This window comes from Pan paniscus, chromosome 2, assembly GCF_029289425.2.
Source record: "Pan paniscus chromosome 2, NHGRI_mPanPan1-v2.0_pri, whole genome shotgun sequence".
Taxonomy (NCBI): domain Eukaryota; kingdom Metazoa; phylum Chordata; class Mammalia; order Primates; family Hominidae; genus Pan; species Pan paniscus.
Window position 1 is genome coordinate 135669587 of NC_085926.1, and position 26006 is coordinate 135695592.

The 26006-nt window shown below is 44.9% G+C and overlaps 1 protein-coding gene and 1 long non-coding RNA gene across 2 annotated transcripts; both read left to right on the forward strand.

Moving 5' to 3' along the window:
* Positions 1 to 398: 398 nt before the first annotated feature.
* SOX14 (SRY-box transcription factor 14) lies at positions 399 to 2418 on the forward strand. Its single transcript, XM_003822486.6, has one exon. It carries the CDS (start codon positions 869 to 871, stop codon positions 1589 to 1591), a length of 723 nt encoding a protein of 240 aa, XP_003822534.1. The 5' UTR covers positions 399 to 868; the 3' UTR covers positions 1592 to 2418.
* Positions 2419 to 7963: 5545 nt separating this feature from the next.
* Positions 7964 to 14938, forward strand: LOC100976493 (uncharacterized). The gene is made up of 3 exons (XR_008624897.1): positions 7964 to 11431; positions 12363 to 12485; positions 13514 to 14938. It is a non-coding gene; the product is annotated as an uncharacterized LOC100976493 (long non-coding RNA).
* Positions 14939 to 26006: the final 11068 nt, after the last annotated feature.

Below are 26006 nucleotides of genomic sequence, written 5' to 3' on the forward strand. Positions count from 1 at the left end.
CTCTCGCCTCGCTCCCTTTGCTGTCCCTTCCCCGGCCTTTGTATTTCAAGCCCTAATTCTCTTTCACAACCGGGAAAGGAAACAGGAGACGCGGAAGAGTTTTATTTGTTGACAGTGCCCGAGACAATGTGGAACCGAAGTCCCCAGTCTAGAGCTAGCCTCTCTGCTCTAGCCCTCTCTCTGCCTCTGTCCCTCACACCTCTCCCCGCCCCCACCAGTCGCGCTCCCTGTTTCTTGCACCGGCGTGTTGGCAGGTGCGCCCCCTCGGCTTCTCTGCTGCTGATTGGCGCCCAGGTTGGGGAGTCGCCGCCCCGCGCTTATGTCAGAGTGCGTGCAGTCCCGGCCCACCTCGCCTTTGAACTTCGCCGCTTTTGGCTCTCGTTCACCAGCCTCCCCGCATTCTCAGCCAGGTGCAGCGCTAGGCGCGGCAGCTCCGGGAAAGCCACGGGAGGGGGGAGCCACAACTGGAAACGCAAGAGGAGAGAAGGGAACTAGAGAAGGCAAAGGTGGAGAGGGGGAGAAGGAGGAGCTTCTTGCCCTGGCTAAAAAATTACCTGGCCACTTAATCCCAGAGACTCCGATACTTGGGCCCCAGCCCCTGGTGCCTGAAGCCCCCCGGCCGATCGCCCTCTCCTCCCCCACCCTTTCTGCCCCCACTCGCTCCCCCGGGGCTGCCTGGGCGCTGGGACTGGCATGATCAGCTGAACTTTGTGGGGTCAGCGCTTCTCTCTGGCTTCCCCTCAGCGGCGCCAAGGCGAGGGGAGTGCAGAACCCCGGCTCAGGACGGACAGACAGACGGCCAGCCGCGCCCAGGCTCGTCTGCAGAACCCTTGCACTCCCTACCCCCACCCACCTAGCCGCCGGGACCATGTCCAAACCTTCAGACCACATCAAGCGGCCCATGAACGCCTTCATGGTATGGTCCCGGGGCCAGCGGCGCAAGATGGCCCAGGAAAACCCCAAGATGCACAACTCGGAGATCAGCAAACGCCTAGGCGCCGAATGGAAGCTTCTGTCCGAGGCAGAGAAGCGGCCATACATCGATGAAGCCAAGCGGCTACGCGCCCAGCACATGAAGGAGCACCCTGACTACAAGTACCGACCTCGGCGCAAGCCCAAGAACCTGCTCAAGAAGGACAGGTATGTCTTCCCCTTGCCCTACCTGGGCGACACGGACCCGCTCAAGGCGGCTGGCCTGCCCGTGGGGGCCTCCGACGGCCTCCTGAGCGCGCCCGAGAAAGCCCGGGCCTTCTTGCCGCCGGCCTCGGCGCCCTACTCCCTGCTGGACCCCGCGCAGTTTAGCTCGAGCGCCATCCAGAAGATGGGCGAAGTGCCCCACACCTTGGCCACCGGCGCTCTGCCCTACGCGTCCACCCTGGGCTACCAGAACGGCGCCTTCGGCAGCCTCAGCTGCCCCAGCCAGCACACGCACACGCACCCGTCCCCCACCAACCCTGGCTACGTGGTGCCCTGTAACTGTACCGCCTGGTCTGCCTCCACCCTGCAGCCCCCCGTCGCCTACATCCTCTTCCCAGGCATGACCAAGACTGGCATAGACCCTTATTCGTCAGCCCACGCTACGGCCATGTAACCCCCAGCCCGGCCCGGACCTGAGGCGTGGTCTGAAAGCCGGGTCTGCACCCTGTCCTCTGAGCCTAGCCCCGGCCTGCAGACGCCTCCGGGGTCAGCCCTGCCGCCGTCCCTTACACCACCCAGACTTTTCCTCTCTCTTCCAGGGGGAAGGGTGGGGCGTCCTCCCGGACCCAAGGCGCAGACAGGTGCCGGAAACTTGCAAACGTTATGTCAGCTACACAGCTGCCCCTATCCCGACTCTCCCAAAACAAATCTCCGACTGTACCCCCTTTGGACAAAAAAGTAGGCAGTTTTGCTTTATTTATATCCCCTTCACTCTCCTCGGATAGGCTTTGGACTCTGAACTCCCAGATTCTGATATTATATCTACAATATGCATATATTTTTTCCTTTTGTCCCCTGAAGAAAAGAGTTAGCTGTGTCTCTGTGTTTTGCCATGAGACACAACTAGGAGCCATTTGCTCTTCATGTATGGGGGGGAAAGGCTTCAAAGTTTTAAATTACAGAAAGGGAAACATTTCTATTTAAAACCATGCTATGATAGTGTTTGCTTCTTTAAAGGGAAAACAAAAAGGACCTACATGGTTATTTACTTTGTGTAAAGCAGTGCTTCTAGAGACCTAAGTTTACTTTTAGACAGAATGTCGGGTTATGAAGTCAGGAAGTAGAAGGTGAACAAAAAATTAAAAGAACAAAAACAACCTAAATGGTCATAAATGTTTTGACGATGTCTTGGAAATGTACCTAGAAGGATTTTACCTCGTTGCTCTGTTCATTTGTTGAACAAAGACGTTTTGAATAAAGACAATCTGTCATTGTAAAAAAGTAACCTTTGATGTGCCTAAAATATGAAGTCAGGAGCCAGGTTGGAGGGACTGGAAAGTCGGGTGCGGGGAGGCTGAAAGTGCATAGAGCGACTTTAAGCAGTGATGGCTGGTGGCTGCCCCCCGTTGGCCCAGCTTGGTGGTCTGCGGGTTGGGTGTAGAAGGGCCTAGAGCTTCGGATCCGTCCGGAATGCGCCCTGGAGACTGCTTTTTGCCTTTAGAGGCTAGACAAAGGTATCGTTCCCTGGGACTTCACTCTCTCCTCCCATTCTTCCCAAAAGGGTCAGGCCACTTCAAGGAATGAATGAACTAAGTCAAAGGCCGACCCAGACCGCTGAGATCTGGGTGAGTTTACTTTTTAAAAAACCAAACGCTGAAGGAGTAGGGAGAAGCACCGAGTCTCCTGGGAACCAGTTGCGCGCTGAACACCCCCTCCTGCATTGGATGTTTAAGTTCAAAGCATGGGAGAAGACTGGGGGAATCAGGTATTCTGCCTTTTTAGGTGTTTGGAAAGGTTGCTGCCCACTCTTCTGGGGATTTGGTGCTTGATACTGGTTCCTAAGTTAAAAAATAAAACTCTAAGAAATGCAGAAAAATGTGCCATAGGTCCCCGCCCCAGAATGTCGAACACTTTTTACTGAGACCCTGCAGGAGCAAAGGGAAAAGGAAGGCGACATTGTCATGGCTCAGGCAAGGAGTTTTTAAAAATCGTAAAAAATCAAATAAAAGCACAGCCCACGATGTTAAACAAGGAAAAGAGTCCTTTTCTTTCCCCTCCGGGTGAATGTTTTCTTGAAAATTATTGTCTTTCCTGAGGAGAAACGACCCTCCGATGTTATCCAGCAAAACTCTTTGGAATTTGTTCTCAAAATCGAAGGGTGCTTTCCACCCTTGGTCTTGGAGTCTCACCCCAAAAGCCGCGCTCACGCGTGGTTTTCCTTAATTTGCGTGCTTTTCCCACTAGCTTTGATATGCTGTGGGGTGGGAGGTAGGGCAGCCTAGAGGTTTGTGGGCTTTCTGCTGCTGTTGAGAGATTTGTACGCTTGCCTCCGCTGTTTCCAAAGGAGTCGGTGACTCCAAGTGCACGGGAAACGTTGTCAACAGACACCAAAGCCGAAACCCGCGGATTAGCATATTGTCCTCAAAACAATTAGAAGTGTTTGAGGTGTTATTTGGAGCCTATTCATCCGAGCCCCTTTGTCAAAGGGGGATTTTCATTATTAAAAAAAAAAAAAGTTAGCAGTTGTCCATCTGGCTAAGCTGAATAGCAAAGTGATCCATGTTGTATATGCTTTTCTCATTAAGAGCTCTTTTGAGACCGATGTTAGAATTAAATGGTATAACACAATTAACATACACGGGCGCTGAATAGGAGAGGACGCCTATAAATAATAGATAGATAAATAAATGAGCGATCAGGCGAAGGTAAACAAAGGCGGGCTGAGGGAGGTGTAGGGGGAGGCCGGGCTGGCTGCGCCACGCTTACTTAGCATTACAAAACCCTTTTACAAATCGAGACAATTAGGAAGTGACTTGCCTCTGGTGGCCGTCCGGTCTGGGGGCCTGGGCGCTTAGGGAAGGCCCCTCCTCCCGCCCCCTAGGAAGCCCAGGAGGCCTGGGACGGAGACGCCACGGTTTTCCTGTCTGATATAACCCCAACTGACAGTCCTGTCAGCCGCTCTGATAGCCCCCATAGCTCAGTGTCCCTTAATATCTCCTAAGATGAAGCTTACAGGGCTCTGGGTATCTCCTCGCAGATCCCAGCGCAGGAGCGCCCTGGGCACACAGAGCCCCTCAGCTGGAGAAAGAACCTGGCGCCCACGACCCCACCTGAAGCAAACCTGAAGGGTTAGGCTGGAAAGGGGCACGTGGCGAGTGCGAGGGCAAAGTGCGAGGGGCAAAGGCCTCGGACGGTGGCTGAAGCTGGAAAACCGAAACCAGGGTTCCGGGTTGCGCTTGGTCTTAGGCTCAGATGGGGAATTAGGAAACTAGGGTGCGCTGTAGAAGAGAGGCGCTCAGGGGGCTGCGGCCTCACTCAGAGGTGGCTGAGACCTCTTTCCAGCCTGCAAAGAGCCGGGGGCCCAGTTCGGGTCCTGGGACCTAAAGTCAAAGACTTGGCTCGGGCGGTTTTTGGCCATCACACTTAGTTTCCTTCCTTCTCAGACTGGCCTTCCCCAGCCATCTGCCCTCCTTAGACCTGGTCCCAACCTCTGCCCCCACCCCCATCCCCGCAAGGGCCTGCCTCAGCTTTGCCTCCGTCGCCCCGAGGGCTGCGGAGCGTCCGCCGAGGTGCGCGGCCGCGACTCGCCCTAACAAACAGCCAAAATCCTTCTCGTCACGCCGCTGACGGGCCGATTACTGACTTTGAAGTCAGGCGCAGACAAAAAGAAATCCCCTGGGGGGTGTGGGGGGGCAGCAGTCCCTGTCAAACCTGTTTGCTCACAACTGTCTCTTTCTTTCAAGAAAATCATTAAAGCAAACCTGTAGGGAGAGGAGCGCCCCGCCCGCCCGGAGTGGAGAAGAGCCGCTTCTCCCGAGCGCGCGTCGCGCAGCAAAGAGCAGCCAAGAGTTGCCCTGGACAGACTCCTGGCATCTGGAGAACCTGAACTCCGGCGCTGCAAGGGGCGCCCGTGGCCCTGCAGGAGGAGGTTCTGCAGATCCCTCTGCGTTAGGCACGCGTCCGGCAGCCAGGGAGCCCCAGACTTCTCTCGCTTAGCAACCTGGGCCTCCTTCTAGCGGGGTTGGCAGGGAGGGCCCGGACCTCTCGCCTGAGGCTCCCATTGCTTCCCCGGGACCCCTCTCCCCGCCAAAAGTGACCCAAATACATGCCGCGTTCAGCGCCGTCGCTCCTCTGCTGGGTGTTCCCTAGGACAGCAGAGACCTGAACAGCATGCTGCTGGGGTGGCAGCCATCTGCGCCGGCGCGGCAGGAGCAGAGTTGTTTGGGCTTTACCTAGGTTTGCTTTCTTAAACCTTGGCTGCCATCTGGCTCAGGGGTACACTGGCTACATCTTCTGAGAGATGTGGAATTCTTGACCCCTTTCCGCCTCTGGCCTCCCTCATTCCGAGAACTCCGTCAGCCTTTCATGCACTTCTCGGTTTTGGATCTGACTCCAAAAATCTTTGATTCCCTTCCAGTTTCCGAGTTTTTCTATTTAAATATTAATTTCCTTAGGCCCGATGACTTTAAAGACGGAAAAGACCAGCTACTTTGAGTAAATTACGCTGAGGTGTGAGTGACTGACATCTGAGACCCTCTGAACGTTTGCATTTTGGAACTGGAGCGAGCTAACCTGTAGGAATCTCCGGTGAACCAAAGCGGGATGATGTTTCCGTCTGAGTAGGGCCAAGGTACTTTCAATACAGCTCACCATTTAGGGAAGTGTGTCCCGCCGGTCAGCTTCTCTTGAGAGATCCGAGACTGCCAGGGCCCGGAAAACTTGGCGAGCTGTGGTGCCAGCACTCTTGTTTCCTTCATCTCCTCCCCAGCTCAGGCCTTGTTACCATTGTTCAAGTGGACAGCGAATTTCAAACCATTTGAATTTGAATATCACCTAATTCACAAGATTTGTGTAAAGAATTCTCATCTATTTGCTGAGTGGATTGTGTGTGAGTGTGAGAGGAAGAGGCACAGGAACAGAAGGGGTCCGTTAGATTTGGATGCAGGAGAGCTTCCCGCCTCCACCGAGGTGCGTGCTCTCCTGGCCTCTGTCCTGCCCTGCCCTGCCCTGCCTCCTAGGCTCTAGTGGACCTAGCAGTGGGAGAGCTACTTGGGCTGGTTTCTTTCCTGACGCTGCAGGGATGGGCATCGGCCTGGAACCAGAAGCGCAGGAGCTGGGCCACGGCAGAGTAATTAAGAAAATAATGAAATTGATGGCGGATGGGGGCGCTAGAAATCCTGGGGCGTCTACTTAAAACCAGAGATTCGCGGTCGGCCCCACGGAATCCCGGCTCTGTGTGCGCCCAGGTTCCGGGGCTTGGGCGTTGCCGGCTCTCACACTAGGAAGGAGCCTGAAGTCAGAAAAGACGGGGCCTCGTTACTCACTTTCTAGCCCAGCCCCTGGCCCTGGGTCCCGCAGAGCCGTCATCGCAGGCTCCTGCCCAGCCTCTGGGGTCGGGTGAGCAAGGTGTTCTCTTCGGAAGCGGGAAGGGCTGCGGGTCGGGGACGTCCCTTGGCTGCCACCCCTGATTCTGCATCCTTTTCGCTCGAATCCCTGCGCTAGGCATCCTCCCCGATCCCCTAAAAGCCCAAGCACTGGGTCTGGGTTGAGGAAGGGAACGGGTGCCCAGGCCGGACAGAGGCTGAAAGGAGGCCTCAAGTTTCCTCTTTGCTACAAAGTGGAGAAGTTGCTCTACTCTGGAGGGCAGTGGCCTTTTCCAAACTTTTCCACTTAGGTCCGTAAGAAAAGCAATTCATACACGATCCGCGCTTTCGGTGCGAGGATGGAAAGAAACTTCAGAAAAACTCTCGCCAGACAACCCGGCAGCACTTGGCCCCGGAACAGAGAGGAGAGAAAGACCTGACCGCCGCACTCAGGGCCACCCGCCGCACTAAGTTTGAGGGTTCCCTCTGCCTCCAGGCCTCTGTCGCCCGAGCTCAGGCTCTCCTAGGTGCTTCAGGGCCGGGCTGCACCCGAGCCCCGAGGAGGCCCTGCTAGCGCTAGCGCGGCGGTGATAACCGAGGGAGGTGGGTGAGAGGTGCGGCTGTCGAGGCAAACGCAGAGCACCCGCCCAGTCCTCCAAGGGCCGAGAGCCGGGAGTCCCGAACGCCGCTTAAGCAGCTCCTTGCTTCCCGCAGCCCGTCCACATCCCTGCGGGATTTCTGGACGCCCCGCCCGGGGACCTAGGGAGGAGGGAGAGAGGAGGGAGGGAGTGGGCAGCCTGGGCGCACGCCACCGGTCCCCGTACGCCCGGCACCCCCCGTGGCGCGGCGAGTCAATGGGATTTGCACACTCGAGGTGTAACAGCATTACTGCATTAATTACCATTTCCATTTCACGTCCAGATTGTTTACTTATCTGCGGGAAACATATGTCGGGAGAAGTTCACATTCCGGATTCTGCTCCGCTGCCCAAGGTGCAATTCCGGGGAGGCGGCGAGGGGGGAGGGGAGGGCTTCAGATTTTTTATTACACCCTCTAGCCTTATCTGCCGCTGTAAATTATGAGGATCCTCCATTGAGCGGCATATGGAGATTATATACTTTTTTGAATATCGTTTCCCAAAGCCTGCAGATTTTCACTTTGAAATGAAACAATCCTCCGCTGGTTCCCCCGGGGACAGGCGTCTCCTGCGTTCCCCCGCGCGGCCTGGGGGACCCTTCTCGCAGAGCAGGCGCGCACCCCAATGCCGTGGCCGGCGCCCAGTGGAGACTTCTTTCACAGGGTCTAGAATAATCTTCCGGGGAACACCCACCCATATGCAGTGTTTGAGAACTAAGGCAGCTCCCTTGCTCTGTTTTCCTGCGCCTAGCCCCCGGACTTTTGTGCCGTTTGCAGCTCTTTTTCATTTCGAATACCCGCATAGACGCGAGCCCACTTCTGCCCTCTTCCTACGCTGGGCGGCTCCAAACCCGCCGCGAGGGCTGAGGTGTTCACACCTGCCCACGGCAGCCTGCCTCGCCCTCAAGCGCCTCAAAGCTTCCTAAGCGCTTACATTGGTCTTGGGACAGCCGACTTTGGCTTCTTTGTTTGTTTGAGGGACCGCGGAAGTGGCGGGGAATGTGCCCCCGCTTGAGACCGCTTATTGTGAGCCCTCAACGGAAATCCTGCACGGAAGGCAACCGCCTCCCCGCTCGCGGTAAGCAGGATCCACCCGAGTAGCGGGGACCGAATCCCATCTTTCTTATCTCTCGAAGACTCCTTTCAGGCTGAGATCAGAGAGGGAGGGAAAAAGAAGAGAGAATCATTGTTCTTCTTTTTTTAATTTAATATACCAAGCCACCAGCTCAGGTCATTTATATGCTTAATTTAGTGATAAAAGTCAATAAGCGGAATCACAGGGTTCTTCCCTCTTTCTATTTCTTTTGACCACATTTTTCTACAGTAATTGGGAAAACAGTAAAATATATACACCCGCTTTCCGCCTTCAATGCTTTGTCTGCAATGCGATTATAATAAGTGTATTTTATTAATGTAATTTGTTTGCTTTTTTGAAGGATGCAAGGGAAAATGTGCCTTTTAAGAGATTTTTTTCCATCTTATCTGGGTTCAGTTTGCAGAATTACACATACTCTGTGTGTACACACTCACCCTCAAAAGCCAAACTCAGAAATTTCCTTGAAATGCCCGTTTTTATGATTCAGAAATATCCCGTGGGAAACCTATTGTGATGTTATACCAGGAACAATTAAATGGACCAAAGCAATGCAATTAAGGCAGAGAAGAAATAAGATGGAAAATGGGGAGAAATAAACAGATTCTTTTCCATTAAGTATTGTTTTGAGATTTCTAATTTTTTCAGGACCTCTAAGAAAATTGTGAGGTGTCACTTCTCTCTTCTGGGTCTATCTGTAATTGAATCTAGGTCACTATTCTAAAGCAAGAAAAGTCTGCTTTCCACTTTCCTACATCAGGCTGAAATTTGGGGGAGGGACAAGGGTCTTGCAATTTCATTTAAAATGTAATGGTGGATGAACTGATAAGCAAATACGGAAAAAAGAGTCTGCTTAAAAGAAAAAAAAGGCATGGTTTTAATATGCTACAGATGGGGGGAAAATGATTTACATGAGAGTTTATTTCCTCTTTGCTGATATGAAAGAATTACAGATACAAAACCCACTGATCTATAGAATAAAAAAAGAAAAGAAATGTTATTTTCCTGTAAAGGTGTCAGTTCATTTATATTCATTTAACCATCCATCCATCAATTCACTTTCTCACTCCTTGCACATTCTCTCTGGCTCTGTTAAACCTTCCCCTACCAATACACTTTGCTAGAATATGCAATGAAGTTTTCTTTTAAAAAATAGTGTGAGATTGAGATGAAGTAGGTAAAGATAAGTAAAGAGAGAAGGTTTTGTTGTTGTTGTTAAATAATTACCCCCTCATAATTCAGCATTATGATTTATGATTTTAGAACAAAATTTTACCCATATTCACATCTCATTACTACTGCAGTTTGAGTACATACAACATGCCAGTGGTTAAGAATATATGCAGAAGATATGCAATTATTTTTTCATAAGATATGCATGCAATACAAAGAAATTTATTAGTTATAAACCTTCCTGTAACTTAAAAAATGTAGTAAAAGATGAGTCAGATGTTGGGTCAATAATTCATTGTTTTATTAAAATAGCTGTTTTAATAAGTATGAAGTAGTTCACATTTCCCTAAGGATTTCCTGCTTGCTCAAGGTATGAGCAACATCAAATCTTTTGTGTTTAAAGTTTCCAGGTCCAAAAAAAGTATAGTAAAATTTGCACATATTAAGAAAGAAATGAGAGGTGCAGTCATTTGAGGAGCTTCTAAATGCTGGAGAAGATTACATAAGAATACGTTTTACTTTTCCTGAAATAAAAATTGATGACCAGTATGACAGATATTTCCTCCATATTCTCCCAAATAAAGGGGTAACATAGTGTCATCTCCTCTTTCAATGACACGCAAATGAATGACTGGAGACCTATAGATCTAAGCAAGGACAAGACCAACAACCAGCATCTGTTGCTGGTTTTCATAAGTAAGAAAAACAGTACATTGTTTAAGACAGCAATGCATTCCCACAGGATGAATCTTCTCCAGACTGAAGACCATTTCCTTCAACCTTTTTTTTTTCTGTCTTATTCCTTTCTCCTCCTCTTGTTTAGTTTTCTTTTTTTTTTTTAACCTGTAAATACTATTGATGAATCAGAAATTTTCTTTCTAGGTCTTCATAAATTATCAGTATAATTCTTTGTCATGCCTGCTTCTTCCTGGTCTCACTTTCTCTCACTGTGGTAATCCATTTTCTTAATCACCTAATTTTTAATCAACCAAAGTGAGTATGAGGCAAAAGGATTAGCAGTTTGGGCAGAAGTTAAAATGTCTCATGGATGTTTTAACTCAAACTCTATAGACTTATTTGTAGCAAGTGCTTATGATATAATTCAGCTGAACGAGAGGGCAGCTTTAAGACATTTTAGAATTGTTTCTTACCATTGTCTTTTACTTCCTGGGCTCTTCAATGTTTGTCATAATTATACCTAGTTAGAAGGCTTCATTTGCTCTGAGTTATCATTGAGAACTAAATGGAGAAGAAAAGAACTGAAGGCCTGAAGATATGTCATCTGTAGAAAAGGTGAGCTGAACTTTTCTCTGTCTGAACATACTTTGGGTTTACAATGAGACATTTACGTATTTGTATAAATCGGTTATACTCTGAGCTAATGTGAACACAAACTTGGTATAAATACAGATGACTCCCTCTCTGCTGCTGTGGGAGGTTCAACTGACACCTGGGGCTCAGACCAGCCTTGTTACCACATGCTTGGTGAAATTCAAAGTGTGTCACACAACTACAGGAGCATTCATGGCCAACCTATTTGGTAGAAAGGATTGAAGTCAGATGGGAGGTCAATCTGCTGTCTAAATCAAAAAAACTTAGCTCCTTTGCAGATAATTGAAGATGCTGCAACATTGCCCGAAAACATTTTATAATAAACAGGTGAAATAAGTGATAATGAAGGTGGGTTTGGATTTTTTATTTTAGAAGGAGAAATTTCATAGAAAATATGAATCCTTGTCTCATGATTAGTGTCTCTCTGCAACAGCCCCATCCTTCTGCAGGTGGCCTCTTCTCAAGCTTTCTTGGCAAATCAAGAGCTTCTGCCTTTGGGAGGACATGCTCTTGACCTCCCACCCATATCAGCTCTTAGAGGACATTCCACAGGAACATTGCCTTCTTGTCCTCCAGTATTTTTTATGGAAACAGAAATTAGGTTATCTTCCTTATGCTCTAGATGGACATCTGAAATCATCAAACCCCTGAGAGAAACAGCCCTCATTCTTTTATGAGACAACCTGGAAGAAAACAGGTAAATTTCATCTGTGATGAACTGTTGCCAGAAAGAAAATTGCCATTATGATTTCATTCTTCTTCACTGGGGAGGGCTCAAGAGTAGGATAAACTCAGAAAGAAAAATAGTTCTTTGGATTGAGGCCAAAAAGGATATTCATTAATTTCTGTCTTTTGGTCATCCTCTGAGTTTCAACTAGAAGTCAAAATGTATTCCTTTAGTTAGTAAGGGGGAAACCAGTTGAAAAGGCCTTAATTAGTTAATGCATTCGCCAGCCCCTTATGGTTCAAATTCCTTACTTTCCTGAACAGCAAATAATTTCCTACTCCCCAGAAGAATTCAGACCCTCTATGCTAAGATTCCACACCTCTGTCAATGAAGCAAGGTAGGAAAGTGATGGCGAAGGGATCAGCATGCCACTGCCAATTAATCATGAAAATTTTAAGAATTGGCCTTTAGTTCCCTACTGATGGTGTCAACTTCATTCATATATTCCTTCCCTTGATAAGAAAGGGCAGCATCAAAAGCTCTGACTGTCTTACTAGGAGAAATCTATGATACTTAAAGAAAAAAACCTGAAGTGCCATCAGGCCAGCCCTGGAAGTCTGTTGGAACCTGGTAGAGATATTGCCTGGCACAAAAGCTAAAGGCTGAGCACCAAGCCTCAGACCATTCATTTAATGAAGTCCTGGCTTGGATGCAGAAAAAGAAGTCAGAAAACTTGTATTTTACTTCCCGTGGCATCGACTATGCCTGGATTGGTGTAAAATAGTCCACTGGATGCGAATGAGTAAGATTTTGATTTCTCTGCAATCAGTGACTAAAAGAAAATCCAACATTGTTAACAGTGTTTAAGTATCATCTCAACTAATGAATTAAATGAGATTGCTTTTTCTTTCATTAAAATGTGTTTTAGGAATGTGCTTTAATTTATTGTATCTCTTTCCAGGACTCTGAAAATTTGTCTCCATATTCTCTGGACAGGTGTACTCTGTTTGCAATAAGAGGGAGCCACATGGTTTATTTGATGGTTATTAATTGAGCATTCTGTGCAAAGAAGTTTGTGCCTTAGGTATTTTATCTTGTTAAATTCTCCCCAAAGCATTATTAGGTAGGTACTGCTATTATGCCAATTTCAGATATGAGGAAAGTAAGGCTCAGAGACATTAAGTGACTTACCCAAGAGCTCACAGACCTCACATGGAGCTGCTATATCCAAGCTCTCTGTCTTCCCACTACTGTCTTTAAAGTCAAAGGCTTACTGGAGGTGGGTAAAGGAAGGAACAAAGAACCCATGGCATTCACAGCTGAGGAAGAGTCCAAGGAAGGGGGGTAAGGGGGAGTAGCTGAAACACCTTCCCTGTCTCAGTTTGACCTAGAATATTCAGAATCAAAACTGATCAACATCTCCTGTCACTGAACTCTTACTAGTTGGGCCCACACTGCTTCAGCTTTATCATCCCAAGTCTTACTGGCTGCTTCTGAGTCTTGCAGGCAGAGCTAGGGACCAGGACACCACCAGGGTGATCCCAAATCATCACATATGAGAGGCACATTTACAGACACAGATTTCCTGCAAAGCCTACCAGATGAGCCCCCAGCCCCTTCCAGTCCCATTTCTTTATGCTCACTCCAGAGCAGGCTTCTTTACCACACAGCTTAGCAATTGAAAGTAAATATGTTGGGAAGGAAAGAAAAAATATTCCTGAAAGTCCTATGTCTTGTTCCCCTGCGCTTAATCGGGTTTAGTAAATCTGTTACCCTGATCATCCCCTTGAATTTCTAAACTAGATTCTTCAAATCTGCCCAATCTATATGTCTTTGTCTTGAGATAGGAACAATGTTTCTTCCTTGCTCAGACTGCATTGAGCTGTTGGGTATCAACCATGGAATACCAAGTGGCTTTTGCATTTCCCTGCTAATAATAGTTTGCATTCGATGCATCTTTCTGGAAGGTTCAAACCTTGCCATAAATAAAAAGTTACTGATTACAATAGTTATGTTTAAGGCAATATTGGGATTTTCCAAAGTCTCTCAGTTGTTTTGGGCTCAACTTTTATAGAGCTTCTCTGAAACATGCTCGTTTACTCATTCTTCTAGATTTAGAATTCCACCCTCAGTTGGAATACAGATGATCCCTAACAAGTCACATGAAAAAATGAATTGTGGAGCCAGAAGAGTGAGTTCTTGGAGAACTAAGGGCCAGAGACCTGTGAGCAAGATTTGATAATTTTATAAAAATTAAAAGACGATTTGAAATGTTATTGGTCTTACTAAAACTTTTACTTGTGAACTGCAATTGATGACATGATCACTTGTGCCAATTATAATTTTATACCAAAGGACTGCAGAGCATTGGATGGGTGTGTTGGGCAGGTTTCTCACAAACGCTGACAGAAAGGCATGACGAAGGATGGGAGGACAAACTGGGGGGGTGCCAAGTAGAAAAACAGAAGCGATGGCTAAGTGCTCGTCCTGGACTCTGCCCTTTGATAAGGGACTGAAGGTCCCTTATGATCTTCTTTCAAATTCCACCGTCACAGTTTTAGTCACATCCATCTATAATATTATTTACTTTCAGACTTTTCTTTAAATTGACTCGCTTTTTCACTTTAGCCTTATCCCAAGCAATAATGCATATAAATCATAAGTTTGTTGTAATAGATTTTTTTGTAATACTAATCAAAATTAAATTTATTCCCCTGTAACAGAGATAATTTCTCAAATTACTTTGGAAAACACCAATTTAAAGTGCTCAGTTTACCACTTGAGGAAAATGAGAGATCAGAGGAGTAAAGCCAATTTTCCAAGGTCACACAGCCTGACAACTGGAAATCCTGGCCTAGCACCTAAGTCTTTTAGGTATTGGCCCAGTACTCTTTCCTTCTATCATCTCTCTCAGAGGCAAAGAAAAAAAAAAAACTATTAGGCAATTAGCACTATCTCTTGAGGGTAGAGGGCGTGAAGATTCACCAGGTTCTCTCATAAAGTTTAAACACTTTCTCGGTGGTGCTAAACCTTATCTTGGTTACTCAGACTGTCTTCTGTCTGTTAATTATATTGCATAAAACCTAACACATTTCCATGAAAGGAGCTCTAAGGGAAGAAGGACCTGAATGGGTTTTGAGAGCCAGGGCTGCCTATCCTTTAAGAAGGTCGTCTGGGCAGGAGAAAGCAGGAAGGGAAGGGAAAGGCCACTAACCATAAGCAGTCCAATTGTGGGTAAGTCACTAGTGTCAAGGAATGTAGTCTCCTCAGTCAGGCAGGGTCCAGGTGCTGCATACTGCCCAAACTGCCTGCCTTCCCCTGGATATTTGTTTTATCTTGGAGCATGTCGTGGCCTCAGAGAACTGAATTCTTAATCTGTGGCCTTTCAAAGTCTATGGTTGTTTCCAACATCACATTGTCTCAGATTTGTTACTCGCAGCACAGATTCGAAATGAGCCTTCAGTAAAAGTAGAAAGAAAGAAAGAAAGAAAGAAAGAAAGAAAGAAAGAAAGAAAGAAAGAAAAGAAAGAAAAGAAAGCAAGCCAGCCAGTGGAAGAGTTTAGCCCCCACAAAAGCAAAAAGCACCCAACAAATCAAGCATTTTCTTGCAGACTTGTGCTAATTTTGTTTATTTGTTTATTACAAGGTGCTCTAAACCTCCTGGGGTATTCCACAGCTTTAATGACTATGTGTAACACCACCTAGCTAACACTGCTTTTCCATTCAGTCAACTCAGTCTCACAGCAGTCCTCACAACTACGTGGTCTCAGGTATTATTTTACAGAGGAGGCTGGAGCTTTGGGAAGTTAAGTGGCTTGCCTACAGTCACAAAGCCAATACGAAGAGGACCTGAAACTCAGATCTTTTTTCCCTCCCAGTTTGGGATTCTTGCTATCACCCTATCACACTTCTAGACCTGTATCTCTTGCATCTCTATCGTTCTTTCCTCAAGTCAACACACATTTCTCCAGAGTCCTAATGTCCTTCATCTTACCTTGGCACAATAAGCAATTCATTGGGACTTTTCCGCTTTGGATTTGTTTTGTCTTTCTCATTCTTTTGAGGCTGCAGATTAGCATTTTGGCTAATCACTTGGGTATTAAAAGTTAGACCCTCTGGGCCTAAATCCTAGAACTACTCCTTGCTAGCTATGCCAACATTAGCAAGTTGCTTAACCTCTCTGTGTCTCACTTACCTCATCTGCAAAATGGAAATTGAAATAGTCTTCGTAGGTAATGATAGCCCTGAAGGCCTTACAGGATTATTTTGAGGATTAAAGGACACAATGGTTGTAAAGTACTTAAGTATCATGCCACACAATTAATGTTAGATATAATTTTGAGTATTTTCTCTTTTTTCACCCCTTTAAAAAATCTTCTTTTGAATTCAGGATTCCTTTTCCCCATATATTTTTATGGTGAATGAGAATATCGGCTTAGGGTCTACTCTGTTCATCTCTTGAAAACGACATTATACTTTTTCTTCTAAAAAATGATACAAAGAGAATCCCCAGCCTTTTCCCCCTCTCCCTGTGGCTACAGTTTTCCCATCATTTTAAAAGGTTATTTCTTTTCTTCATAGCACAATGTGGTGGGATGAAGGGGAAATGGTTTAGAAAATTTTAAATTGATGTATCTTATTTGTTTCCCCCAGTTACACTGAAAAGAAGAAAATCTCTCCAGTTTCAGAAACACTGGCCTTTTGGATACTGAGGAGTTGGAAATGGAAAGGGGATTTTAATGAGTTTCTCGGCAATGAGGCTAGAGAAAATATTATCCATCTCCCCCTGTTCCCCAATTCAGCAGCTCGGACTCCTGTTTTCATCACAGTCCTGTTAGATAATTACAGCCCCAAAGGCCTCCTGTTCCTTCTTTCTGTGTTCCCTGAATCTTCTTTCCCAGAGCCAGGACCTCTTGGAAATTCTCAGCCTCTGTTAGTTGCCCGCTCTGGGAGCCCGACTCCTCACATCCGTCATCTCTTTCTTCTCCCCCTTCACCTGCTGTAGTGTCCCCACTGTCTCTCTTTACCTCAGCTCCTTACCATTCCTTTCCCTCTACACCCTTTTCCTTTGGTTCATAGTCAGGATGTGCTAGTTGCATTCAGGCCCTTTTTGATACTAAGAATTCAGGGGGACAAAGCCAAACCCTGGAGACTACTGTCTTCCCCTTAGTGATGCTAATGAATATAATTCCTGATCTGAAATTACCTGCACTTTATTTGGCTCCATCTACTTTTCTGCCACTTACTCCCTGTATAACCATAGGCTATGTACCCTACCTCTCTCTGGGTTTGTTTGCTCCTCAGTTAAAAGGAGGATTAAAATGGCAATCACAACACCTTGCTACAGATATGTTAGAAAGATTAAATGGGATAACATGCAGGGTGCCTAGCCTTCCTGGCATATAGTAAATGCCTATAAAATATAACAAGTGTCATGTATTATTATTAAATTGTATCTACCTGGTAGAAACTAATGGAGTGGACTACTTTATTAATTTAGATTTCTCTCTTTTTCCTTTCCTATGATATTTAAGCTGGAAAACCCAGTATAGTTTAAAAAATCAGTTGTTCAGTCATTGTTTATACAATCTAGATTCACTTAAATAATCTCTCCAGTTTTTATGTAGACCCAATGACATGCAGAATAATAAACTAAGGGAGAGGGTTTGGTCCACACCTTCAGGGTCAGAAAACAGAGTTTTAACCCAGATAGAATGGTGAAAGGGCTTATAAGAAATTACTAAACTTTAAAGCTGTGGTCTGTGCATACCCAGAGTCTTTTTTTCTTTCTTTCTTTCTTTTTTTTTTTTTTGAGACGGAGTTTCGATCTTGTTGCCCAGGCTAGAGTGCAGTGGCACAATCTCGGCTCACTGCAACCTCTGCCTTCTGGGTTCAAGTGATTCTCCTGCCTCAGCCTCCCGAGTAGCTGGGATTACAAGTGCCTGCCACCATGCCCAGCTAATTTTTTGTATTTTTTTTAGTAGAGATGGGGTTTCACCATGTTGGCCAGGCTGGTCTCGAACTCCTGACCTCAGGCTATCCAGCCACCTTGGCCTCCCAAAGTGCTGGGATTACAGGCATGAGCAACCGTGTCAGGCCTCCCAGAGTCTTATTTCATTTTATTTTATATATTTTTTGAGACAAGGCCTTGCTCCGTCACCCAGGCAACCTCGACCTCCTGGGCTAAAGCTATACTCCCGCCTCAGCCTCTCTAGTAGTTGAGATTACAGGCATATGCCATCACATCCAGCTAATGTTTTTTGTATTTTTGTAGAGATGGGGTCTCACTATGTTGCCCAGGCTGGTCTTGAACTCCTAGGCTCAAGCAATCCTCCTGCCTCAGCCTCCCAATATTCTGGGATTACAGGCATTCACCACCATGTCTGGCCTACCTGGGGCTTTAGAAGTTTAGAGCTTAGAGAAACACTTGAGAGCTTTGAGGTCACCCTCCCATTTCCAGATAAAAAAAAAAAAATCAAGGGCCAGGAACAGCAAAGTGTCATGGTTAAGGTCACACAGGGGACGGTGGCAGAGAAAAGTCATTTGGGGCCTACCTTTATGTAGGCTACACTTCCCTATGCTGCCAGAACAATGAATGAGAAAAGGAAACATTTAGTCCATTGTTTTGGGCCTTCTTTTGATACTGAATGCTTTTGTTTTTGTGCCTGTACACGTGCGAAGCCTCTGGTGGAATGGTCTGTGGGCACTGTGACAGACAAGCAGCAGTATTAATACTGGTGGCTCAAAGTAATGACTGCCTGTGTGTTGACTGCCTATGCTATGCCGGGGGCTTTGTGTTCATCTTCTCATTCCATCTTTACTAGTTACTGCAACTCTTCAGGGTAATGTGATTCTACCTTGCGGATCCAGGAGACTAAGTACCCGGCCCACCGTCCTTACAGACCCAGGTGCATATTGAGATCTGTGTGTCTGCAGAGAATATGCACTTTTTCCTGTGTCATGCTGCTTAATCCATGCTCAGAACTGACTTCCTGAGAAAGTGACAAGGAGAGAAGGAGAGTGTGAGAGGACAAGGCCCAGAACAAGAGGGTAAAGATGTTTGGAAGAATCAATTCGGGAAGACTTCCTGGGAGACGAAGTTTTGTAAAGAGTTGAGGGTAAGTCTGTACGGGGGCATGGAAAAACAAGTCTAGTTTACAAATGTGTCTTTTTATTGCCTCGTATTCAGTTTCTGGGTCAAATGTTTAAAAAGGCTCGCTGTGTTTATTTAAAAATATAAAACCAGGCAAGACTGGCTTTTTCACTCAGCATAATTTCTTTCATTTACGTGACATTCTTGAAAAGATAAAAGTATGGTGATGAAGAAAAGATCACTGGTTGCTGAGGGTTGAGAACTAGGGGAAGGTGTGACCAACAAATGGGTCACACCAGGAAATTTTTGAGGCCTTAGAACTGTTCTGCATCCTGATTGTAATAATGGTTGCATGAATCTACCCCCATGTTAAAATTTGTAGGACTGTCAATTGCATTGTATCTTATTTTTTCAAATTTATTTATTTTAAATTGACATACAAAATATGTATTTATCATGTACAACTTGATGTTTTGAAGTATACATACATTTTGTATATACATTTTTTAAATAAAATGAAATTATAAAACAAGGCACAGAAACATATTGGAGAACACTTGGGCTGCATTCACGGTGATAGGGAAGTATCTCATTAAATCAGCCCCTCTTCAGTATGTCACCTGGTGCCTCTCATAGTATAGGCCTGATTTCCAGCTAACAACTGACCTTCTCAGGGTACCAGCTGAGGGCTAGGGGCTTATCCCTTATAATTCTAGGTTCCAACTCTTCTGTGGGCCCCTTTGTTCACTCCATCTGAGGCAGTAGGAATGGGAGTAGGGATGGATGGACAAGGGAAGGAGGGGGATCACATTTGGGTGGGAATGTACATCTTGCTAACAATGTTTTCTTTTAATTTTTTTTAAGAGGCCTTGCTATTGTCCCAGAGTATGGATGACAGTTCCCCTAAACCTATTATCTCATGAAATTAAGTACAGATAAAGAAATTCTCTAAGACGGAATGTTATTCTAATGTAGCATTAAACCCTCTTGCAACCATAATAGTAACTGCTACCATTTACTGAGAGCCTTCTCACGGGATCAGGCATTTTACCTACATGTGCTGCCTCTGTTCTTCCTCACAACCATCCTATTGAGAAGTTTGTCATTTCCTCATTGCTCATGTGAGGAAATAAGAGCTGATAACTTTGAACACAGTTAGAAGGCTAATCCTTGGCAGAGCAGGGATTTTAATCTAGGTCTCAGACTCCAAGTGTTGGTGTCCTTCCTGTCACTTCCACTGGCCATTTCAGCTGGGGTCATCCAGGTCTACTGAGGAGACTGCCCTGCCCCACCTCTCCTCCTCCTCCTCACTCACCACTACAGGCAACCTCATTTCCCAACCTGCCCACTTGGACTCCTCACCCCAGATCTTACCTTTACAACCTGTCCCCACTGTCACCCAGCCTCTTAAGAGGTTTGTCCCTGCTTTGACTCTGTCTATTCCCAGCCCTCCCATTCTTCCCCTTTATGCTCTTGGAACTATCACCAGTAGCTTGGACACAGGGAGGATACACGAAGTCAGGAGAAGATGAGCTCCTGGCACTCCACATGGTCAGCCACACTTATCCTTACAGACCTTGTTATAAAGGGTGGTCAGGCAGCATAAGCTGTTGGCTGATCAGACCGTTACTCTTTTTCTCTTCATGCATAGATATGAGTGTTGGAGGGAACCTCAGCCCTTATCTTGTCTAAGTTGTAGGAATTGCCAAGACCTTGGTGGGCTGACTTGGGAATCCAGTCATCATGCAGAGCTGTGATCCTCAAAGTGTGTGCACCAGCATCAACTGGGAGCTTGTTAGAAATGCAGATTCTCAAGCCCCTGCCCAGATTTACTGAATCAAAAATTCTGGGGGTGGGGCCCGGCAATCTGGGTTTTAACAAGGCCTCCACGGGTGCTTCTGAAGCATGGTAAGTTTGGGATTTACTGATCTAGACCAATGCTTCTCAGACTTTAATGTACATAAAAATGCCAAAGAGTCGGTTGCCAGATTTAGCAAATAAAAATACAGGTGTACTTATGGAATATGCTTATACTAAACAAATGCATTGTTTATCTGAAATTCAAATTTAATTGGGTGCCCTGTATTTTATCTGTCAACCCTACCTGAGTATTTTTTTAAATGCAGCTTCTGATTCAGTAGGTCGAAGGTGAATCCTGAGATTCAGTATTTCTGACAAGCTCCCAGGTGACGGATGCCCAAGCTGCCAGACGCACTGAGAGCAAGGATCTAGAGCTACTTGTTACATGCAGATCCTGAAGCTCTCCCTCAACCTACTGAGTCAGGTTGTCCCAGGGAGACACTGATTTAGAATGTTATAACCAAGGGACCATGCGTTCTGAGTCACAAACATCCCATTTACAAACTGTAAGTTCAGGATTCACACATAGGTGAGACTCTGCATACACAGTAGTGGAGATAACCAAGAATGGGGTGGTTTTGCTGAGAGGCAGGGAGGAAAAGAGAAAAGTGCTGAGGTAGATGACCAACTCACTGTGGGAGTGGAGGACCCAGGAAATAGGAGGCTTGTTGCAACTCTGGGAAGGAGTAAAACGTGGGGCTGCCTGTCCCCCAGGACCCCAAAACACAAGCAACACCTCCATGTGCAAGATGCTAATAGGCACATTTATTGAGCCTCTCCTGTGTTGAGAAACTCCAGGTGATATCTCATTTCAGTTTATTCTCAAGCAATACTTTGAAATTGAAATTCTTTCCCCCATTGAGGAGATGAAGAACCCAAGGCTCAGAAAGTGCTAAGATCATACAGCTAGCAAAACCTGGAGTCAGGATTTGAACACAGGTCTGCTCTCAAAGCCTCTCTCCACTGCCTCATGTCTCTCTCTGCTGATGCTCATTCTGTGGTAGCTATTGAAGCACAATGGTGGTTCCAGGAGACAAGTGGCCACTGTCCTCTACAGCTGCAGCAGCAGATTCCTTTCCTTATGGCATCTGCCTTCAACACCCTCCCACCTGGGCCTCTCCATTCCATCACATGATGCTCAGATCATGACCTGCACAGACTCAGCATGCTCGGTGACTCACCTATGGCTTGTTTCTCTCCAGAAGTGTACCCCACATGTTGGAAGCTACTAAAGAGGGCCTGACCACCTGCTTCATTAGGCCCATTAGCTTTCTTCTTTTGCAGGAGCCAGATTTGTCATGTATTTATTCTTGATGCATTTTTTTTCCTTTGATCTTCCAGAACAGCCACTTCAATTTAGGTTTCTACCTGGACATGATAAAATTCCAAGCATGTTCTCACCCCCATCCCAGGTTTCAAGGTGTATTAGTTTAAAGAATTCCTCTCCATCTGAGAAAATGTTATTGTCTGAGCAATACCAGAGTTGGAGGTCCCAGACTCACTGAGGGTAAGATGTTAGAATTTCAAACTCTTAATCCTGTTGATTCCCAGTCCTTTTGATCTTTTCAGCACCTGTCAGGAGAGTTGAGTTTATATAGTTGTGGGGAGGGTGACTGATTGGCTCTGGTTTTATTACGACCTGTTTGTGCCATTTAATTAATAATAAAAACAGCTGCCAGCTGCCGAACCACTTGAGGACATCTTTGCAGCTTCTGCTTTTCCAAAAGCTCAGGCAATTATTTGGGTTTCAGGAAGGTGACTGAATCAGATCATCAGCCTGGGATGGATTTTGTTTTGCCTTTAAGCAACCTCCAGTCGTCCTTTGTAGAGTCCATAAGTGAATTGAATAACCAAGAAACACACAGCTCTTTTCAAGGACAGGAAAGGGGAAGAAAAGTACTATTTCCTGAGTGTTTAGGTTGTGCCAGGCACTTAACTCGCTTAATCCTTTCAACAGCTTTGAGTCGTAGATCTTATTATCCCCATTTTACAGATTAGAGAGTCTAGCCTCAGAGGTTAAGAAACATGCCCCAAGTTCAAACAGCCAGAAAATGACAAGGCTGGGATAAGAACTCGTCTGTCTGATTTCAAAGTCATTGTGTTTTCACGCTGTGTAGGTTGAGGAATTTCTTAATGCATCCTGAAAAGTAAGAAAACTTGTTTGGTTCTGTTTTGTTGTTTCTGCATTTTTTAAATGAATAAAATGTGCTGTTTAAAAGTCCTAGGTTCTCACTCAACCAAATGTGAAGACTCATTAAAAGCTCTGCTAAGTAAGTGAGAAATATAAATAGGTCAGTGAAATGATATAGGAATCTTGAGAAACAGCTCAATGAAAATCAGTCAGGGAAGTGATAGACTAATAAATGGTGTTGGGGAAACTGACTTTCAATATTAAAATAAAGCTAAGTTCCTATCACATCTCATACACAAAAACAAATTCCAGATGGCTGAAGTATCTAAAGCTTAAAAGAGAAAAAATTAAACATTTAAAATTATTAGAAAAAAATAGAATATCTTAGGGCAGAGAAGACATCAAAAAATAGAAATAATAATGGAAAACATAAATAAACTTAGCTACCTCAAAATTTAATTTTTGTAAAACAAAAAAACCCAGCTTACAAAGTTAAAAGAAAAGTAGCCTGAGAGAAGATATTAGCAAGACTTACAACAGTCAAGATTAGTATTGAGAATGTATTAAGAAAGAAATTTTAAAAAAACTCCTACAAATCAATACCCAAAGACAGACAACCTAGTAGATAAATGGGCAAAGATTATAGAACAAGAAGTTCACAGAAAAGAAACCCACACCCTCAGAATGAACAAATAAAAAAGTGTTCAACCCAACAGGGAAATAACAGCAAAAATAACACAATTGGCAAAAATTAAATAATATATCCTTGTTATGTATGAGTGAGAATATAGGCTAATGGAAATGTTCACAAATTACTGGTATCAGTATAAATTTGTACAGACATCATGGAAATTATTTTGGCAGTATCAGGTAAAAATTGACAATTTGTATCACCACCCAGGAACCCGCTTCTAGACATATCTAACAAAGAAATTCTTATGCAAGTGTAGGGCCAGCTTCATGGACACAGAGTTCTGCCCTCAGAAGGGCCCTGTGCTTGGTTTAATGCTCTGCTTTCACTGTCTTGAAGTTCTTAATCGTTTTACTTTTGAACTTGTGCTTTTAAGTGGTGTTTGCTGGGGCACTGCAGCATGTCATGAATGGAGGAGATGGGTGCAATATGCATGTCAGTCACATCTTGCTGCCCTGTTCATGTTAGTATTCAGGAAGCCCCACGAGCACAGAATCCCAGTGGACCCATGAAGTGTGGGAGTTCAACAGGACTCAGGGCAAGAACAAAGTAAGTATGTTATGTCTTCAGCTGAGTAAGTGGGGAGGTAAATATTCGAAGAGGCCACTCTTTCCCTTTGAATTAGAACTTGCTTCAAATGCAGAAACACGGACTGGCGAACCAAAAACTACAAACAACCAAGGAACCCTGTTGTACTTTTTCTAACTCATGTTCTTCCTGTATTTGCCAACCACTTATACTGAAAATGACAGCAGAGAAGGAAAGGGAAAGATTGGACATCTCACAATCCCTTTTTCTTTCACTCCTTCCTTATTCATCAGTAAGCCAAAGGTAGAGTGTTGGTAGACTGTGCATGAGTCAAGAAATGAAATAAAAACAGTTGGGTTCGTTTTGCAGCATTTCAACTCCTCTGGTGAGAATGAAATACATACACATTTAGGAGCTGCGAAATGCAAGTTGTATCATTTCCATGATTTTACATACAAGTTAAATATGCTTATATTTGCATTTAAAACAGGTATTGAACAATATAAAAATGAAAGGTAAGATTTATGATAATAGCTTACATTTTTAATTTTTCTTAGAACAACATTAGGACGACAAATAAAAAAAACACCACCATGACAAGTCAAGAGCGAGGTCATGGAAGAAGGAAAAAGCCTTAGCTTTTATACCTTTAATGGCACTTTTTCCCTATATTTTGAACAGAAGGGCCAGCTTCATTTTGCACTGGGTCCACAAATTATGTAGCCAGCCCTATGCATTTGCACAAGGAAACATGAACAAGAATGTCCATTTTAGCCTAATTGTAGAGGTTAAAAAGAAGGAAAATAATCCAATGTCCAAGAATAGGAACATGGAGAGATTACGATATAGTCTATAGGATGGACTACTGCATGGCAGTATTAAGTATATTAAATAAATTAGCCAAATCCATAGGTACATAGAAGGAGATAAAAAAATTGAGAAGAAATTCAAGCCAAAGATCATTACAAGATATAAGAGCATGCATCTATGTAGTTTTATAAAACACCCCAAAATTCATTATTTATGAACACATTTATATATATGGTAAAGTATAAACTCATCCACCAGGCACACACCAAATTCATGACAGTGATTTTATTTAGGGAGAGAAAAAGAGAATGTCACCAAGATGAAGAAAATGGAGGATTTCATATTTAATTTTAATCTTTTATTTCTTAAAAAATTTTTATAAGAAAATGTTTAGTGCTGAATTTTATAACAAAATGTTTAGTGCTGAATGCATGAGTTTGACATGCTGTTCTTAATGCTCTCTATATTTTTTAATTAAAAAAACTCCTAATTTAAATAAAGTAGACCAGCCATTCCTTCCACTATCCCTCCATTCCAAGCACAATTTCTATAAAGCAAAAAGAAAATCTGGTGAGAATGCAGAGGGGAGCCCTCCATGCATATGTTTCTTTGAACAGGATACTAAAACATGATTTTACCTACTTATCAATATGAGAGAGATGGCAGAGAGGCCTGGAGTAAATCTCCTCAATGTTTGTGAATGAAAGTTATGCACAGACCGTTGGCTAATCATCGGATTGGCACAGAAAGACCCCGGTTTCCAGAGTAATGTTGATTTTTAACTCTCTTAAATTGACTTTTTAAAAAATGCATGTGACTTTTATGTCCTGAATTTGCTAATAAGTCAGACCTTTGGAATCTTCCATTACCTTCTGGAGGATGGTTACATTCTTGGCCCTGGACCAAACAAGAGCACAGTGGTGATTTACTGACGCATGCAGCCCCGCAGTCCTGGCTCACACACAGAGCGGTAATAGCTCTTTAAACTCTGAGGGCTTGAGTTCCAATTCATTTACCATAAGCACAATATAACATGGAAATTATTTTGGCTGCAGAGGCAAATGTAGCCCATTCATGTATAAAACCATTGCAATAAAAGGAAAAGAAACTTAATCTAGGAAAGTGATGCCTGTTTTTGGTTTCTTTTCTAGTTCTCTTTCTTTCTAGATGCTGGCTCGTTACTGGGAATTTGGCTGCTATTTGAGGCCTGGCCCTCTTAAGAGCAACACAGTGCTGGTAATAGTCCCTGGAAGGTGACTTTCTCAAGCTCAGCCCAATTATCCATTTTTCTTCTGGCCACTAATCTTTAACTCCATCCCATCCACTAATCCATTCCCCCATGAGCAAACGATGCACAGGTAAGTAGCAGGGGACCTCCATGACACTTTTAATTGAAATAGCACTTAATCCACAACCTGCACCGCTGTCACTTTTCTACCCGTACCTCAAGACTTGGCAAGGATGAAACATGACTAGTATTTGAAGAATACAA

What these genes read in the sequence shown, in the direction of transcription:
- SOX14 (XM_003822486.6), top strand. Translation starts at nt 869, where the DNA reads ATGTCCAAACCTTCAGACCACATCAAGCGGCCCATGAACGCCTTCATG.